Source organism: Amborella trichopoda, chromosome 3 (genome assembly GCF_054954075.1).
Source record: "Amborella trichopoda isolate Santa Cruz 75 chromosome 3, AtrichopodaSantaCruz75HAP2 v2.0, whole genome shotgun sequence".
In the NCBI taxonomy this organism is placed as follows: Eukaryota; Viridiplantae; Streptophyta; class Magnoliopsida; order Amborellales; family Amborellaceae; genus Amborella; species Amborella trichopoda.
Genome location: NC_142338.1, coordinates 61,322,270 through 61,341,116, shown reverse-complemented (window position 1 = coordinate 61,341,116; position 18,847 = coordinate 61,322,270). Strand labels below are relative to the sequence as shown.

The window sequence follows — 18,847 nt, the reverse complement described above, 5'->3', positions numbered from 1 at the left end:
TTAAAAGGGCTCTATCCTAAGAGATGTAACAGGGTGAGTGACATAGTTTAGAGCACTCTGTATGGGGTAAAGATAGTAAAAATATCAAAAATAATTGTAAAAAACTGTGAAAATAGATATCAGGAACAAAGTAGTGATATACATAAGAACTCTAGAAGTTCCCCTCAGGAATTTTAGGCCACATGATTTTATCGCATACATCTCTTTTTTTTTTTTTGGAAACTTATACATACATAAAGTTTTATCCTATCTCAAAGTAACATTCGCATACTATGCACTTCTAAAAATTATCTTTTTTGAAAGTAAAGATGGAGGTCTATTTTTTTAAGTAAGGTGATCCCAATAAAAGTTATCTTTTTAAAATTTAAGATATAGATGTAAAATTTTTGATAAGGAGATCCTGAATTTTTATTATTGGGAATAAATATAAATAAATATATATATATATATAAGAAATAATATTATAGGATCCTCTCCCACCCATGTATATAATGATCCTATATATATATATATATAGATATATATATAACCAACCGATTTTGCTCAATATTTCATCAACCTAACAATTGTGGTTTCCTACTGTTTTAGCTTCAAACGTGTCAATAAATCTTTCTCCCCCTCTCTTCTTACCTGGGCCATTACAAATTTCATATTAATATAACAATATTTGCATATAAAAAACATCAATGCATAATATGTTGCGCCCAAACCTATTTTTAATATGTCTTGAATATTCCACTGCAATATTATTCTTAACCTCTCTAAATAAAAATACCATGTTTATTCAACATGAGAAGTTCACTTTCTCCAATACATGTTTAAATTGGTCTATTACGTGCAAGGCACATAAATCCACTAGTATAAATAACATTACAAACATATGGATGGCTAGCCGGAGCCGGCCATCGCCAAGTTTCTCTCTCTTGTCATTTTCGATAGCACTATTGTCTAGTGTCTATTTTTCTATTCATATTGTGTACAGAAAAGTGAAACTCATTATACAAATCGAAACTAAAAACAAACATGAGGAGGGATGAGCTTCCCTGGATTCATAATATTATTGGGATCCAAGGCGGTCTTTATCCTTTTCATTGTTCTCAGTGCCTCTATTCCCAGCTCCTTTTCAAGGTACTGAAATTATCAAGCAGGAATTTTCTCAGATCATGTCAATGTTACAAATCAGATACGGATGATAGATGCTTCTAGACAAATCTTGTGACACGTGCATGCAACAATACACACTAGTGTTATTAGAATCAAACCAACCACCTAATAGGTTACAAGGGTTAGGTCGAAATGGCTTACGAGTTTGGTTTAATGAAAATCGGTTGAACCATCGATTGCATTGGTTGGAATGGATTTTGAAAAAAATAAATAAAATATGGAATAAAAAATTTTAAAAAGAAATGAAACATAATTCAAATAAATTGTTAATCTAGTGTTACTGATTTGAGTAGTCAAAATCGGCCAAATATTGATTTTGACTGGTTTTTTATCAAACTTGATTTTGCTTTGAAGTCAGACCGGCAAGTCCATCCAGCCTTGATAACAAAATGTACATGCGTGAGTGTGAAAGAGAGAGAGAAAAAGAGATCACAACTGCAATACGTTTGATCCTCCACACAGGGGACATGCACCCACACAAAAAGTGAAAACTTGCACACAGTAAACCCAATATAATAGGTTATTCACCCAACCAATTATCTATGACAAGACAAGACCATTTGAAGCATGACGATAGATGCAAGCTTATTAAACTAACCTTCATTTTTCCCGTACCAACACCATGTTCTCCAGTGCAGGTTCCTGCGTAGAGTCCAGATATGATGAATAAACTCAAAAAACCGCACATGGATCGTCTAAAAATCTTCATAATGCTCAATCAAGAATGGTTCATAAAGCATTAAAAGAATTTTATCATACAACATATGAAAAGCGTTCTATTGGTATCTCATGCATATTCAACGGTTATTCAACAAGTAATCGATGGATAATTTATTTTACTATTTAGTGCCAGTTTGGATGTGCCCAAAATTGCGATATTTTTTTATTGCAATTCAAAAATCTTGTAAAACAAATTTTAACCATTTGGACAACCTCAAGATTTTGTTAGATTTTTAGATTAAAATAAAAAACATTACAGTATCAAGGCAAAAGTTACCGTAAGAAAAAATTCAAGTCAAACTGGAAATTTTTTTATGAAACTGCAGCTCTCTCACCCCATGCACAAACCTCAACCCGTGACCCAACAACTCTGTGAAACCTCAGAAACCCCAAATCTATTCTCTTTCTATGAAAGAGAACATTTTCATTTTCTCTGTCTAAAAAAACAAGAAGCTCAAGCCCCATCCAAGGCAGGCCTAGGAGGCGTCTTTATAAAACCATGACCCTTTCTCTCTCTACAAAAGACGAGCCTTTTCTCTCATACCACACCTATGGGAAGCCCCTTCTCTTTATAAATAAGGAGAAGCTTGATTGCAAAAAGCCAGAGAAACTCAAACCCCATCCATGGCAGCCCTAAACAGTGTCTTTATAAAGTCAGGCCCCTTTCTCTCTCTACAAAAGGCAGGCCTTTCCTCTCATACCACACCCATGGGAAACCCCTCTCTTTTCATGAATGAAGAGAAGCTCAGGTTGTAAAAACCCAAAGAAGCTCAAGCTCCATCCACGGCAGCCCTAGGCGACGTCTTTATAAAGCCAAGGATTTTTCTCTCTCTACAAAAGGCAAGTCTTTTCTCTCATACCACACCTATGGGAAGCCCTTTCTCTTCATGAATAAGGAGAAGCTCGGGTTGCAAAAGACCAAAGAAGCTCAAACCCCATCCATGGCAGCCCTATGCGGATCCATGGCAGCCCTATGCGGATCCATGGCAGCTTTAGGCGGCATTTTTGTAAGGCCAATGCCATTTCTCTTTCTACCAAAGGTAAACATTTTCTCTCATACCACACTCATGGAAAACCCCTTCTCTTCATGAATAAGGAGAAGCTCGGATTGCAAGTTTGCTTATTGTATGGAAGTAATTTTTTACTGCTGCGAGAGATACAGGAAAACCTTTGGATCAGCAAGAGAATTTTGGAAGGGTAGAATTGGACTTTGCTTTTAGTATGTTAACTGCATCCAAACAATCCACCATAATAATAATAAAAGATGGCAATGTTTCTTAATTAAGGATGAGAAAACTTACAAATTTTTTCAATGTGAAGGTTTTTTTATTTGACATCTAAACTGGTCGATCTATCTATGGACATCGCTGTCGGACAGGAAATTGACATTGTTGTCTAATGCAGCCTCTCTCTCTCTCTCTCTCTCTCTCTCTCTCTCTCTGGTCAAGCATTGAAGTTATACCTTCAATTTCCAATGCAGTGTGGACCATAAAATGATTCAAGCTTTCAGCTTCTTTTCGATGGTCTTCTTGGTTTGGATCAAACATAATAATTACATGGATGTTTCCATCACCAGCATGGGCTACCACTGCACTGAATGCCATCAAAACCAAATGGGAAACGACATCAATTTCTCATTTTTATACAAACAAGTTCTCGACTGATAAACTCGATTAAGGAAAAAGGTTTTATCAGTCTTCCTCCAGAAAGTACGTGGAAAAGAAGAAGCACAATCATACTATAAAAGAGTCCTTAACAAGTAACTTCTCGATATACCAGAGTAAGCTTGATGCATCAAGTAGAGCTTTAGTTTTTGATATGCATTCCGCAAGCCTTGATAAAGGAACACATACATCCTGATGTGATTGACAACACATGAGACTCAAAACGCTTGAATAAGATTTTGCTATCAAAAAGATCAAATATTCATAAGCCCTATTTGGAAAATCTCCAAAGCAATACAACCACTACTTATAGTTTCTTAGTAATAGATGGAAAAAACCACGTAAAACACAGAGACTTCTGGAAATACTCCAAAACTAAGAACTTACTCATTTAGTACTAAATGGAACAAAGCAAGCACATCACCAAATAACGAACAGCTAGCATTAATACAAGACAATGTAATTTACCCAAATGAGAACAGGTGCAGATAATGTAAATACACACTCCATGTAGTTCTTATGCTATAACTGTTTACCTGGTGATATACATTAGAATTGCTTCTAAGTATGATAATCTATATAATTTTTTTAGGAATGGTACAGAATATCTCATGTTGATGAAAATTATGAATAAACAGGGAGATAATTATTGTTCTAAAAAACTAAAAGGGAAAGTATATAATGAGACCATTTACTTTGATACAAAGTGGTCACAAATTAATCTTGACCGTTGGATGTGAAATTCGGTGGCTGCATTTATTTCATTGACCAAGCTCAAAGTTCAAAAGAAATTATCTCGAACTTTGTGATGCATCCCAAGCTATCAGATTTCACATTGAATAGTTGTAAGCAATTGTGACCTCCCTGTACCAAAGGTAAATGGTCTCATTGTATACAATCCCAAAATAAAAAGTGTAAAAGAGTAGAGAAAGAGTTTCCTACTCTCTGTATTGGTTTATTAAAAGAGACAAACTCTTTTCGTTGCCACCAATCATATCCACCAAGAAACTAAAGCAACATCAGTTCCAAGAAAATAATGGTAATGAGTCATAATGAGGGAATATGACAATGAGATTTGCAAACCCAGAAAAATGATACCATCACTATTTTCTGTCATGTAACAGATGACAAATTTAACATGGAATTCTGCATTATAATTATCCCCATGGGTGGTTTCAGGTTCAAATCCCATAGTATAAACCTCGAAATTATAGGACAAAAGAAGAAGAAAAAAAGCTTCACCTTATCACCTATCATGGTAAAATCTTAACCATGCATGATACCATGAAGCTAAACAGTTCAGTACAACAGCAATTCACAACAGAACAAGTTCCTGCGAAAAATTAGAGTAGCAAACGAATGAAGGTAGGCAAAAAGTATTCACTAAAAAACTGACCGTAATCATAGCTTCATAATCAGGTGCCATAGCAAAGCATGCCCAAAGGGCCTCCTTTCTTATCTGCAAGAAATGTTTCCTTGTCAGATGAAAGAATCGCAAATGCATAGTAAGATTAACATGAGAAAAACAATCAGTGCAATTCAGGTTTAAAAGCACGGAACAGGACAGGTGGCAGGTGTGAATCGACTCGCCGTGTCCCAAGCCTGACCAATCAAGAGTCAGGCATAATCACTCGATTTTAAAAAGACCAGGACAGACTCAGTCAAGACTCCGTGGTCATTTGGTTAGACTTGGTCAAGAACTTGGGTTATCCAAATGGTCATCCAAAACCGGTATCAAGATGCCTGTTCCGAGTGACTTAGGCGAATACAAGCTGAAATCGCTGAGTTTTTAAACACTGGTCCAATTTCTCAAGGCATAAAGTTTGCATATTTACTATTCATCAGCATCTGCAATTCTCGACAACAACATATATTTCAGACTTACAATCATTAAGAAAGATAACCACACCATATTGTCTACAGGAAACAAATTGACAACTATAAAACCACCCAAGATGATACTAATAGGTACAACCAAAAAAGATTTATAAGACCTAAAACTTCATTTCAACTAACATATTTAAAAATTTGGTGGTCCCTCACAATCTACAGCACATAGTTGAGCCCCCCAAAACAAAGAGGATTTATTTTTATATGAAAAATCCCGATCTTCTTTAGAACCCCCAAAAATTGATTATTTTAAAAATTTCAGTCCCCCCAAGATCAAATTTGTAAGAAGCATTGATTTGAAGCTCAAAAATTGCTCCAAATCAATTCCCCTCATAGACCGACTCTGAACTGTCTATTTGAGGGATGACAGATCCAGGTCTCCAAGAGCTCAAAAGCATTTTTCCTAGGAATTGTTCACAAGCTGAATCAAATAATATCTCAAAATATTCAGGAAAAAAAAGAAAAAAAAAATTTGTGCCTTTTGGGGATCGGACCACCTAATTAAGTGTTGGGCTAAATGATGTAATTTTTTCCCATACTGTAAAATATCATCTGTTTCTTAAAAATGGACCAAACAATATAAAATATTTCAACAGATGTAGATGTATCCATCATACTTTCCAAAGCTCTGTTTTAGCTTCAGGAGTTTCCACAAACACAAAATTAGTGCCATCATGCTCACGTACAATCTTCTCAACCAGCAGTGTTTGCTCACGTGTATATGCTTCTGCAAAATATCCACTCAAATTGCAAGCATCTAAGAAATAACGCATTAAAAGAAACATACAATGTCATACACAATGTCATACTTTGTAGAAAAAACTATTCAATTTGCATTGTGCACAATTTGTAACTGATAGCGTTTCCATGTGTTCCAAGTAACAAAAATAGAAAGAGCATATTTTGTTTTACTTCAAATTTGCTTATTGTCTTTCCATGGGCTATCCTAGGTTCAACTTTAGAAGCCATTAGAGGATGGGTATACGAGTTTTGGAGGTTTCTTTGGTCAGTTAACGATAGTAAGGCTCTACTGAAATGATTTGGCATTATCAGATCTTCCTCCGTCTTCTATTTAAATGCAAATAGCTTGCATTTCTCTGGCTCTTCAAAGCTTTCTTTCCAACTTTCATGTTGACTTTGTCAATGCGTGAAGCAGCATGTATTAAATTTAAGGGAATGAATTAGTCTTCACAGGCCATCCTCTAGAAAGATTTCATCCATGGGAAAGACTAGAAGAACATATTGTTGCATTGGCAGTTGAAATTTGGAAAGTTGAACCAGTCATACCAGTTACAACTAAGAACATTAAATCTAAAAGAGTCAATAGATTCCAAGAACTCAATAGCCACTACATCGACCATTAGTTTAATAAAGAATCAAACTAATAAGGTTTACATAAACCAAAAACATCCAGAATCACCAAGAAAGGGTTTGTCTTCAAACTAAAAAATCAGTTTGTGGGACAAAGTGTACTTACAGATGCTCCATGAAAGGTCAGAGAAAAAATTTTGAGGAATATTGAAACAGATTCAGGTTAGTTTATATGCTCCGGAATATAGGTTTAACATCAGATATGAAAAGAGTCTTAATAACATTTTGTGCTTCCCATCAACGATAAGGCTTTACATGGAATCAATTGCCAGAGAAAGCAAATTGGTCACTCTCACTTTGCCGACGGCAAGTATATGTTAAGATGTTATACATTCAGTGTCACAATGTACTCCTCAAGTTAAAGATTATTTGGGATCACGATAAGGGGTAATTCAACTATTCAAGGAGATACATGAACATAATCATGATACAACACATGTATTATATATCTATCATACATAACCAAGCAAAGCATGTATTCTCGAGCTGGACTAACCACCACTATTCACCAAGCCATTTACTTAACACCAGAACCAGGTAACATACAGTTACACGGGAAACCTTACCTTATTTCTAGTACCAGATGACCAGAAGTTAAAAATTAACAGGACCAATAGAATAACCTTAAAGTGCTCATTGTTCCATTTCTATCAAATTCAATTTCCATGAATTCTAGTGTATGTGGTTCTACAAATGTATCAATTTAACGAAGAGAACTTCCAGATTGACTAATGTCTGCTCAATTGGGTTTCCCCATACACACTAAACACAGAGAAAGAGGAAGGGGGTTCTCTACCAGTTCCAATGAATTCAAAGAGCAATGTTGGAACTTCAGGCAAATTTTTTTCATTTGCTATATTGATAGCTCTGATCTGAACCTCATCCAAGAGCTCCACTCTGGAGACCTGCCAAAAAAAGGTGACACATCTAAGTAACTGAATCCAACTTTAGAGTATCTGAATCTAACATCAATGTTGCACAACAGATATACAAACCAAACACATAGATAACCAACAAATGTATTGACTTTAACAGTACATCATCTGAAAATCATCAGCACTACCACCAGCATGAACCAAAACAATATGCAAGGCATTACAAGTTCATTCAAGAATGAAACCACTTTGACGTTGCCTCAAAAGACTATCTTACAATTTCTATCCTACCTCCAATACATCAGTAAGACAAAATCACCAGATATTTTTCCATGAATTCCTTTCGGAATGCTACTAAGGAGCTCAAGTCAAATGATTATTTATTAACACACAAATAATGTAAGGAACTCTTCAAAGTTCCACAAGGATAACTAGATCAAAACATCTGTGTTCATTGTTAAAATGACATGAAGGTCACATACACTAGAAGGGAATTCCTCAACCATAGGAGTTTCAATCAGATTTCCAGCTAACATGGCTCTTCCTACACAGTTTATCTAAACAAATGCCAATGCACAGTATCTAGCACCAGATTAATTTTTCATCACATTATTATTTTCCAACTGTGAAACAGATTTGCTTCACTAGTATTATTAATTTTCTGGCTTAAATTTCTGCGAAACAAAAATGAAAAACCTGATCTTACAACAAAATGTGTGACATGGTGCAGGCAACAGACCATAGAAGATTTTGAATAGCTGCATTCTACTTGTAGTACTATTGTCCAACTGTGAAACAAATCTGCTTCACTTTTAATATTATTAATTTTCTGGCTTACATTTTTGTTTGTGATGGAGGGTTAAATTATTCTTATTTTTTATTTTTATTCAATTTTAAAGGATGTATATTATAGCTTTAGTTTTAACGTTTATTTCTAGGGTTTTTTAATTTTCTAGGAATTCTAGGGTTTTTATTTACTTTTATTTACTTCATGAGTACTATTCACAATTATTGTTCACCAGTACTGTTCATGGATACTGTTAAGAGGGGTAAAATTGTCGTTACAAATTTTAATATGAGGTATGTGGGGCTGTGAGGGGTTATTCCACATGAATTGTGCTTGTGTTTCGTTTTTGCTATTGTTTTTTTTATTGTTCTTCAAATTTCCTGCATCAAATTGATGTAAGAGCCCGCGATCTACACGAAAGGTACTGTAGCAGTGTAAGGAAGTTACTATAGTATGGTATTGTAGCATAAATTTGTATGCCCTAGATCAACAACAAAGCCTAGATCTTGCTTATTTCAGTATGTTTTTGTTGATCATCTTCTTAGGGTTTGTGATTTCAGTGATCCTATGGCAACAAGAGGGGACCGTGGGAGGAGGATTTTTATAGATCCGCTTCATGATCCCATAGATAATAGAATTGAGGAACTTGAAGGCAAGTTCAGCAGCTGATGCAAAAGTCCACGAACTTTAATAACGGCCAAGACGGCGATCTTTTAGCCCAAGAGGATCTCGAGTACAAGCCTTTTCACTTTCACACTCCGCATGCGGAATTGAGTGATGAGGATAGTGACAAAAGGCCTAGATGTGAGGAACATCTATGTAAGATTTTCGATTTGAAAGATGAGATTTTTTATTTTGCCACTGATTGCATCGAAAACTAGTAACTTGTAGATTGGGATTCACTACCAATCTTCGACACATACTCCAATGAACAACAAGATCGTTGAGGGGATCCGATCTAAGATAAGGATTAAGATGATGATAAGATAATTTCGAAGAGGGTGAAGAAGATGGAGAAAAGGCAGCAGAAGTACTGATCCAATCATGCCCTTTGAAGAATGTATTACTATCAAAGAGATAGAGCATTTAAGAAATTTAGGGTATTGGAAACGTAGTAGTGTAGATGAAATGTGGTCAGCACATAAGCCGCAAATTGTAGCCCTAGCTTCATAAAGTAATGAAGTAAATGTCCAAAAAGCCTCTAAAGACCAGGAAATTGGGTTTGAAATTTCCTACACAATTTTCAATGGGAGTTTGAGGATATCCATATTTGATAAATTTGCATTGATTCATCAATATGCATATCAAGATCCATTTCTAGAAGAATTCTTTTTATCTTCAATAATATTCAAGCCGACAAAGAAAAAAATAAAATTGAAGAAGGTAGTTTTGATGTTGAATTCATTTTACCACGCTTCAAAACTCAATGACGAGTTTTCTCCAACCAAAGGAGAACGATAGAAGGCAAGAGTTTATTTCTAGGGTTCTTTAGTTTTTTACGAATTCTAGGATTTTTTTTCTTCATGAGTACTATTCATAATTATTATTTGCGAGTATTGTTCATGGGTACTGATCATAGGGGTAAAACTATCATTATATATTAGAAGTTAAGTCAGGATATATGGGTCAATGTATTATTTGTTTGAATACTTTTTGTACTTGGAACAAGATTATTTATATATAAGAAGTATGTGAGGCCTTGAGGGGGTCATTCCAAATGATTTTTAGAAATTGAAAGAGAGAAAAGCTTAGCCTTTTGCAACCCTAGCTTGGGTGTGGAGAAGAAACCCTAGGTTTCTTCAAATTGTGCTTGTATTTGGCTTTTGTTCTTGCTGTTTTTATTTTTCTTCAAATTTTCCTGCATCAGTTTGAAACAAACAATGGAAAACCTGACCATACAACAAAATGTGTGACCATGGTGCAGGCAATAGACCAATAAACATTTTTTACTAGCTCTATTTTACCTGTATCCCCGAATGCATTGTAGCAATTGAAACATCAGCAGCATCCTTAATTGTCTTAAAATTGCACATAGCAACCTGATTTTGAAAGCAAAACAAATATGAGTCCGAATGTGACTGAGGATAAAAGCTAGCAATTAATCAAGGACACTAACCATTTTAGCAACCAATCAGTAAACCAATAAACTAGTAGCTTCTTATTAATCCATCATTTTGTGTAGGTCCGTACAAAGAAAATGCAACATGCATGTATAGAGAGAAGGCTTTGGTTGGGGGAGAAAGGAGTTAGAGAGACAGTAAGTGGCTCAGAGAAAGAGAACGATTATTTTAAGAGTTTCACTTAAGTTGGCAAAACTAATCACAAGCCAGAAGGCAAGAAATGCAACCAAACACAATAGGAAAAATCAAGGCAAATCAAAGGATGATGATCAAATGCTTGTTAAGCAGTCAAAACCATACAAGAGATGGACAACTGTTTCCATAAGGATCATAAAAAGTTTTGTCTTTTAATTGTTTCAATGAGCTTTTTTTTTTTTTTGTGAACCATATGTTTGCTTCAGCAGATACTTGCTTCATAGATGTAAACAGAATCACATTGCTTTACCTTTTCTCTTGACAAGTAAATTGCTTACCTTTCATTGTGCCAGATACCCTTCTATATAAGCAATAAAATATGACATGAATAGAAATTCCTTTCCTTCCCACGTGCATGCTAATGTTAAAAATCAAAGTAGCAATATAAGTTTTTAATAGAATAAAGTAAAATAAAATTGACACAAGAGGCAACTATAGGAATAAGAAAGGCTCAGTTTCAAATGCCTCACTCATAAATATAATTTATGACATTCCAAGGCAGTAGACTTTATGGTCTATCAAATAAATTAGAGTTTCACTTGAGCTTTTATAACAAACTCATCTAAGTTTTCTCGACGTAAGACGAGCTTAAGATTTAATTCAATATGCAGCTGACATTTTTCAGCTTGGTGAAATCAATCAACTTCTTCATTCTCAAAAAAAAAGATATCGATCAACTTCCTACAAACAAGATCTAGATTGTGTGTATAGGATTTGGCAATTTCAAGACTGTCTGTTCCTAGGCTTTTAAAGGAAGTCAGAAATATAAAGAACATTTCATAAATTAATCATATTTCAATATGGATTGAATTTCGAAGTATAATAGCCACAATAGGCTAAAATAAAATTCCATCGGTTTATGCATTTCTGCAAGAAAGAAGGATACATACCACAGAATGTTCAGGAAGTTTCTGAAGCCTGAGAGTCACTTCTGTTATCACGCCCAAGGTGCCTTCACTACCAATCATCAACCGAGTCAAGTCATACCTAATATTGTAGACAAGTTTAGTTTGATACTGGTACATTTTGAAACAAACAATTTTCTTCTAAGGATACTATAATGTTTTTCTCTATATGAAATGACAACACAGTCATATAGATGTTTCATTCAATCATATTGGATTCTGATCAGTTTGCACTATAGAATGCATATATGAGAGGTCGAACAACTCCCAGAAGCATCAACAAGATAAATCCAGATGAATGGAAATAATATTCCTCTACTAGAGTTTCACATGAAAGAGGGCAAAAACACAGAATGAAATACAGGCCAAATAAAACACAACCCAAAGAAACCATTCATAAATGTAAGAAAGCAAATAAAGGATGCAGGAAAACAGAATGAAGTGACTCTTTTATTGGGAAGAAAGCTTATGGGCCACTGTTGAATCAGCCCACCTGCTACTTCCAAATGAAATAAAACTACTCCAGTTGCAACAAGGATGAGAAAATGCAAGAAAACCAAACTAATACCACTGTATCACCTGCCTATCCTCAAGATCAAGCAAGGCAACTGTTCAACAGTGGAAAAGGCACCATTTTTCTCAAATAAGGAAAAACTGATGTCGTGAAAGTTGAATACAAAATTTTATTGATCAATTTGGGTGAAAGGATATTCTCAGAATTCCATAAAAAGGGATTTAGACACTTTATTTATGATATTATCACCCATCTTTTTTTTTCTTTGTTTCTTTTATACAATCCAACTAAACTAACTACAAACTAATCTAAAACTTATCCCAATTCAGGGTAGAAACAGGAACAGGAGCACATAGGTTGTCCCTTGAGATCAAAGAGGGTAACACAGAATAGGCATACCCAGCAGCACTCTTTCGAGCACGGGAAGCAGTCCTCACAATGTCCCCATCTGCTAGAACAACCTGGAAAAATTGACAGTGAGGAGCTAGGCAAAGAATGGAAAATGACTGATGCAAGAAATAACAGACCTGTAGGTTGATAACATTGTCTCGCATCGTCCCATACCTACAAATCGGAAACTATTTTATATATTTTCAAAGCATAATAAATTGCCTGAAAGTAATCTGGTATTGACAGAAATATGTAACAACTTAAAATTTTAAGATGTAAAATGTAAGAAAATTTAGAAGAGCTTAGGAAAAATTGAGAGAAATCTAAGAAACATGAAGGTTTCACGTTCTATAAAAATATGGGATTATTAATATGAAGTAATACATTTTTGTCTTCAATTTTAGATGATTTTATATTCAGAAAAATGAAACAGATTTGTCTGCAGCAAACGAGAGTACCAACACCAGATAGCACAATTAGGTGGATTTCATAGGTTGGAAATAATATGATTGTTTAAATTGAGAAAATCCTACACAACATATTCATCCAAAGAAAAAAAAGAAAAAAGTGATCTTCAATAGTTTCCTAAACCAACCACGCAGAAAGCAACTTTGGAAATCTAAATCACTAACAAGAAAGATATCTTCATAATTTATACATGCCAGATGCATGTAGCTTAACATAACCAAAGATATTCTCTGTTTCATGGTTAATGATATCTTTTAACATCTCATAAATAAAAAATGAGCATTCAGAAACTAGTAATTGCACATCAAGACAGCAACCAAATAATAAATATTATAACTCGTCAAGAGATTGGAAATACATTTTTGCCTTCAATTTTAGATGGTTTTATATTCAGAAAAATGAAAAAGATTAGGCTGCCGCAAAGGAGAGTACCAACAGCAGATAGCACATTTAGGTCGATTTCATAGGTTGTAAATAATATGCTTGTTTAAAGTGAGAAAATCCTACACAACATATTCATCCAAATAAAATAAAAAAAAGAAAAAAGTGATCTTAAATGGTTTCCTAAACCAACCATGTAGAAAGCAACTTTGGAAATCTAAATCACTAACAAGAAAGATATCTTCATAATTTATAAATGCCAGATGCACGTAGCTTTAAATAACCAAAGATATTCTCTGTTTCATGGTTAATGATATCTTTTAACATCTCATAAATAAAAAATAAGCATTCAGAAACTAGTAATTGCACATCAAGGCAGCAACCAAATATTAGATATTATAACTCATGAAGAGACTGTTTGATTACAGGCACTCCGAAGTGTGTGAAAATGCTGAAACGAGTCCTTTTCTCAAGAAAAACTCAAGGGTTGGATTAAGCGAGGAAAAGAAATCAAAGGTTGCCATTGTCCTATACTTTTACAGTGAGTTAAGAGTTTTCAGATAAGTAATAGAAAAGGGAAGAACGTCATTTGGAGAAAAACATTTCTCAGACTTGTGAAGGATCCATCCTTTTCTCCTAGACATGCATTGCTAGTTTTTAACACTGGTGTCATTAAACAGATAACGGCAATGTGTGTGCTAAAAATCAGAAAGATTTATGTACCAAGAAAATTAAAGCTGGAAACTATTCACTAGTCCACAAGATAAGTCCCCAATACAACAACAAACAAAATAGTACCAACACTATCTATTTGAGGAAATAACAAAACATTAAAATGTTATGAGGATTATGAATACCTTACTGCCAGAGAACCAGAGCATCTAGTTGCACACATGCCTCCAATAGTCGCACCAGGTCCTGTTTTACCATTGCAACGAAAAATCAATTAAATGAATGAAGATTATCCTGAAATTAGAGGATTCCAAACAAAAGAGCTGTGGTTAAAGGTGAGAGAAACATATTTTAGTGGTGGCAAAAAGGAAAGTTATTTTAGTGGTTGTTGACTATACTTATTGTGAATTCGTAAAACTAAACCTATTTCCTTGAAACAAAAGTAAAAAAGCTAACCATCTGACCTGGATCAAGCGGAAAGAATAAACCGTATGGTTTCAGATATTCATTAAGCTCCATCCATCCAATCCCAGGCTCAACAACCACATCCATGTCTTCAACATGCAATGATTTAACTCTCTGCAACAGAAGCTCGGTTTCCCAAAACATTACATTCGATACAAAAACAGCATCAGGTCCCTCAATATATGCAAATGATAACAAATATGAACTTAGAATCCTAGATCTACATTCTTAAATTCTTATAGCAATTTATTCCCAAAAACAAAAACTCTAATGAGACCACAATATATAATTTCATCCATGCAATCAGAAAACAAATGATAAGGCCAGTTAGCACACTTTCCTAAACCAATTAGTACACTCAAACTATAGTACTTTACAATACAGGTAAAGGGACCGAAAGGCCCAGCCAATTGCCAACTGAAAAATAATAACAAAGGGTTTTCACTTATGAACATGTAAATGGGGACGAATTTATCAGAAAAATAAAAAGAAAACAAGTCGGATTTCTTTCCAAGATTACACAGGGTGGATCATGGGAGTCCTACCTTGGTATGGCGTCAAGGAGGTAAAGGGACACACTAGTGCTACAGATTTATTTTAGATGAGCACGAGGATTCAAGCAGCTTTTGGAGAACCACGAACTGAAGCAGTGAATGGGGTAGGTGTTCAACAGAGGGGATTATGAAGTTTGTCATTTGGTTCTTGTAAGTAAATGGTGAGTGAAGACATAAAACTCATCAGTTTGAAAGGGAGGATGGGGCCAGAGCATCTAGTCACTGTTTCACATTTGTTTAAGTAGTTGCCTATCATGTAAAGTGGAGGTTGTTTTCATCTTCTCAGCATGCAAAGTTTTATTGACAGCAAACAGGCTACCTGATGTCTTTTTCACAAAGTAAATTGTCAGTCCTCTATTTTTTAAGTGGTAATTTAAGCAAATAAAGATCTAACATGCACCTCTAGATTTGGCATCACATCAAGAAAATTCAAAAAGCACATAAAGCTCAAAGCATAAAGAAATGAGAAAAACAAAATAAATAAATTCAATCAACTTAATTAAAGCAAGAAAAAAAAAAGAACGTTAGCTTACAAGCCACACCCAAAAGAAAAAAGAAATGTTTTGCAATATAAATCGATACCACGTACCTTCATTGTCGACATATCAATGCAAACACCTCCATGAGGAGACAAAGTATGACCCTCGATCGAAGTAGCACCACCATACGGAACAATGGGAACCTGCACAAAAGAAAGACCAATAGATATTCCAAGTAGAGTATCTGGCAACTGAGTTTTGTGTAGGTTTTAGGGATATTCTCTGTTTTTTTAATGTCGTTGTCTGTGAGATTATTGTACTTTGATGTGCACACTTCCTTAGGGCCCGTTTGGATGTGCTCATTATCACTGATAATTCATTTTTTTTAATAAAGTTAACTATGATAACGACTTATCTGCTATTTGGCTATGTCCATCGTAAAGGTATCTGAGATATAAACCTATAAACAGTTTTACATCATAACAGCATGCACCCCCATGTTATTTCTTTGCAACTTCAGGCTTCGAAAACCTCATATATGACCCAAGCAGCGGTACAAAGAAGCCATACTGGCCTACCTCAGAAGAATTGAACACAACAATATTATTTAATACTCAAGTAATGTCTGCAAAAAGAAACTCAAACCTTATGCTTGTTGCAAGCTCTGACAATCTTAGATACTTCCACCTCTGAACTGTAGATGCAAATAAAGAATTGGACGCTATGACAACTCATCAATACTGTATTCAAGAAAGAAAAAATAATACATTCAAGTAGAGCAAGAAATTGGGCCATATGTTGCTCGTGAGATAGATACTTCTACCTCTAAAGCATAGGACACGGACACTTGAAACTGGTTAGAACCATAAATGTAGCAATCATACATGAGAGAGAATAAAACTATAAATGGACAAATCAAGAACTGGACATTATACAGTCAATCAAAAACCATACATGCAAGAAATTTTACCAAGTCATCAGTCCTAGTATGATAACATAAAAGAATTACATCCGAGTGTTAGCAATCTATGCCTCAATGTTTCCAATAAGGGATCTAATATATCAATGGTGCAAGAAATAAATAAAACTTCAAAGTACAGCACCTGGGATACACGATCACATCTGGAAAATTAACTGCTTTGTGAAAGCTATTTTGCGGCGTCCCATGTAGGAACCGCTCATCATAATCCAAACTAATATTACCCTGCCAAATGATTATTATGAAACTAAGTTAGCTATAAGTAAATATAAAGATAATCTACCACCACACATGCCCCAGAAAAAAATAAGATATTAAAGAGGCTACAAACTACAACAGACCAAAATATTGCTAAAATCAGCTACTTGTCCACAAGAGTTTTGGTATATATCCATAACAAGAGTTACATTGATTACAACAAAAAAAGCTAAAGACACGAAAAAGATAACGGAATTTAGACATACTCCTGTTGAGGCCACATGCCTAACATTATATGTAGTTATAAACAATGTGGAATGATATTTCTAAAACATGCCAGAAATGCATAAGCCAATCATAAGCAAATTACATGGAAAAAAAATGTGAAAAGGGCAAAAGGGTAACGGAAACTACATTACATATAGTCCTCAATTCGTTAATGAGCTCAAGTGGAACATCTTTATGATAGCCTTGGACCACGAGCTCAGTGCTTCCTTTGCCTCCAAGACTGCAAAAGTCATAACTAACACTGCAGTTAACCAATTTTCCTGACTTTCCATTCACTATTGTCAAAGTAAATACATAATAGAATATGCCATAATTCATCAAAATTATCCCATGTATCATTTATTCTAAGAGAAGCTGAAAGTTGAACATATCAGTGAGTGTTAATCGAGTAAAGCCTTTCAGAGTTTACCGATCATGTTCATAATCAACCAAAACCAGAAAATATACCAATCCAAGAATCAAAACATCGTTCATCAGCTAATTGTCAGACTTTTGTAATTCAAAACATCAAAGGAATTCACCCCGACTCGACTAAATTATAGGAAATACATATACCAGTTATCATATGCTAAATCAAATAATGAAGAACAAAATCACTTTGCCATCCTTTTGTCGTTATGAAAATCAATTCGTATTTCCATATTTTTGCAAAACTGAGGTATAAGACACTTCTGTAGAACAATACTAATCTAATAGAAATTTGTTTGAAAGCCCCCTTGTACATCTAACTTAAACAAAAATATAGGGGGAAAAGTTAGACATAAGTTTTTGTTATAATGTAACTGAGCCAAATTCATCCAGTCTTTTAACCAAAATCAGTGCTACCATTTGGCTCAAATTCCTTCTCGAACTTCTCAAAAGTTTCAGCCATTTTCATCTACCAATCATTTGAATTCAGATCATTTTCACCTAAAAATACACTCCATAAATTACCCAAAATACAAAAATCATCAATATTCAGTTGAATTTGCATCATTTTACAGAAATTTTTCAGTCGATACATCAGTAGGCCAAAACAAAACAACGGGATAAACCAGTCTCAATATTTCATGGGGAAGAACCATTGAACGCCATTTCCATTTCTGATTCTGAAAATAAATCCTAACCTATGACCGCGATCAGGTTCACAGAGAGAATGAGTTTTCTCAAGGTTTAGAGCATAAGCTCCAGCTGAGACTGCAACTGCAACTGCAATGGGCAAAGACGAAAGCCATGGAAGAAGAGATCTCCCCTTTTGATGATTGACGTATTCATGGTGAGATGGAGCTCTGGTGTGGAAATTGAGGGTGGAGCTTTGCAGGAACCTCAAGAAGTGGGGTCGGCAAAAGTTAGAGCGAGAGAAACGGGGAAGAAACGCCATTGAAGAGAGAGAGAGGGATGGAACTTAAATTGTGGACTGCAGGCACAGTTTGCAGCGTAAACCATTTGAAGTGCATACGACAATTCCCGCAGGAGCAAACTATATGCTTAGTCCCTCGGCACATATAAATCCGTACGAAATTCAATCGGAGTGCGTTGACTATGCGTCGCGGGGGCATAACTGTGCAACTACTCCCTCAGTCAAAATACGGAGTTTTTTTTTTTTTTAATGAAATTTTAAAGGGTGCGGTTGGTATAGAGCCGAGACTCTAAACAATCAGGGTAAAGCCTATCTTCAAATAGTATCAAGAAATGTGGTTTTAATGTTGAAAATCTTTGTGACAGCCTTAAAATATATTTTTATCTTAAATTATAAAAATTAAAGCTTTAAAAATAGTATAGATCGATC

At 34.9% G+C, this 18,847-nt stretch overlaps 1 protein-coding gene across 6 annotated transcripts; it reads right to left on the bottom strand.

Moving 5' to 3' along the window:
- Positions 1 to 762: 762 nt before the first annotated feature.
- On the bottom strand, positions 763 to 18,566 carry LOC18421584 (FAD-linked oxidases family protein). Of its 6 annotated transcripts, none has more exons than XR_016052100.1 (18): positions 18,186 to 18,566; positions 17,206 to 17,299; positions 16,718 to 16,818; positions 16,260 to 16,308; positions 15,725 to 15,817; positions 14,581 to 14,695; positions 14,302 to 14,362; positions 12,733 to 12,769; positions 12,605 to 12,666; positions 11,677 to 11,773; positions 10,436 to 10,510; positions 7,606 to 7,714; positions 6,056 to 6,165; positions 4,945 to 5,396; positions 3,661 to 3,740; positions 3,347 to 3,477; positions 1,763 to 1,806; positions 763 to 1,131 (listed from the first exon to the last, which is right to left on the bottom strand). XR_016052100.1 is itself a non-coding variant. In XM_088862053.1 (18 exons), the coding sequence occupies exons 1-18, from the start codon at positions 18,437 to 18,439 to the stop codon at positions 1,012 to 1,014; spliced, it is 1,695 nt and encodes a 564-aa protein (XP_088718179.1). In that variant the 5' UTR covers positions 18,440 to 18,566; the 3' UTR covers positions 763 to 1,011. The 6 variants fall into 6 exon arrangements, 4 of the variants coding, with proteins under 4 accessions (XP_088718179.1, XP_088718181.1, XP_088718180.1 ...); XM_088862053.1 differs by having other exon boundaries at positions 4,945 to 5,007; XM_088862055.1 differs by lacking the exon at positions 18,186 to 18,566 and having other exon boundaries at positions 4,945 to 5,007; positions 16,260 to 16,354; positions 17,206 to 17,267.
- Positions 18,567 to 18,847: the final 281 nt, after the last annotated feature.

Coding starts and splice junctions, on each gene's coding strand:
- LOC18421584 (XM_088862053.1), bottom strand. CDS start 18,439: ATGGCGTTTCTTCCCCGTTTCTCTCGCTCTAACTTTTGCCGACCCCAC. Junction 15,818..16,259: donor GAGCTTGCAACAAGCATAAG/GTTTGAGTTTCT, acceptor TCTTTTGTGCAG/GTTCCCATTGTTCCGTATGG. Junction 14,696..15,724: donor TTGATATGTCGACAATGAAG/GTACGTGGTATC, acceptor CTTCTGTTGCAG/AGAGTTAAATCATTGCATGT.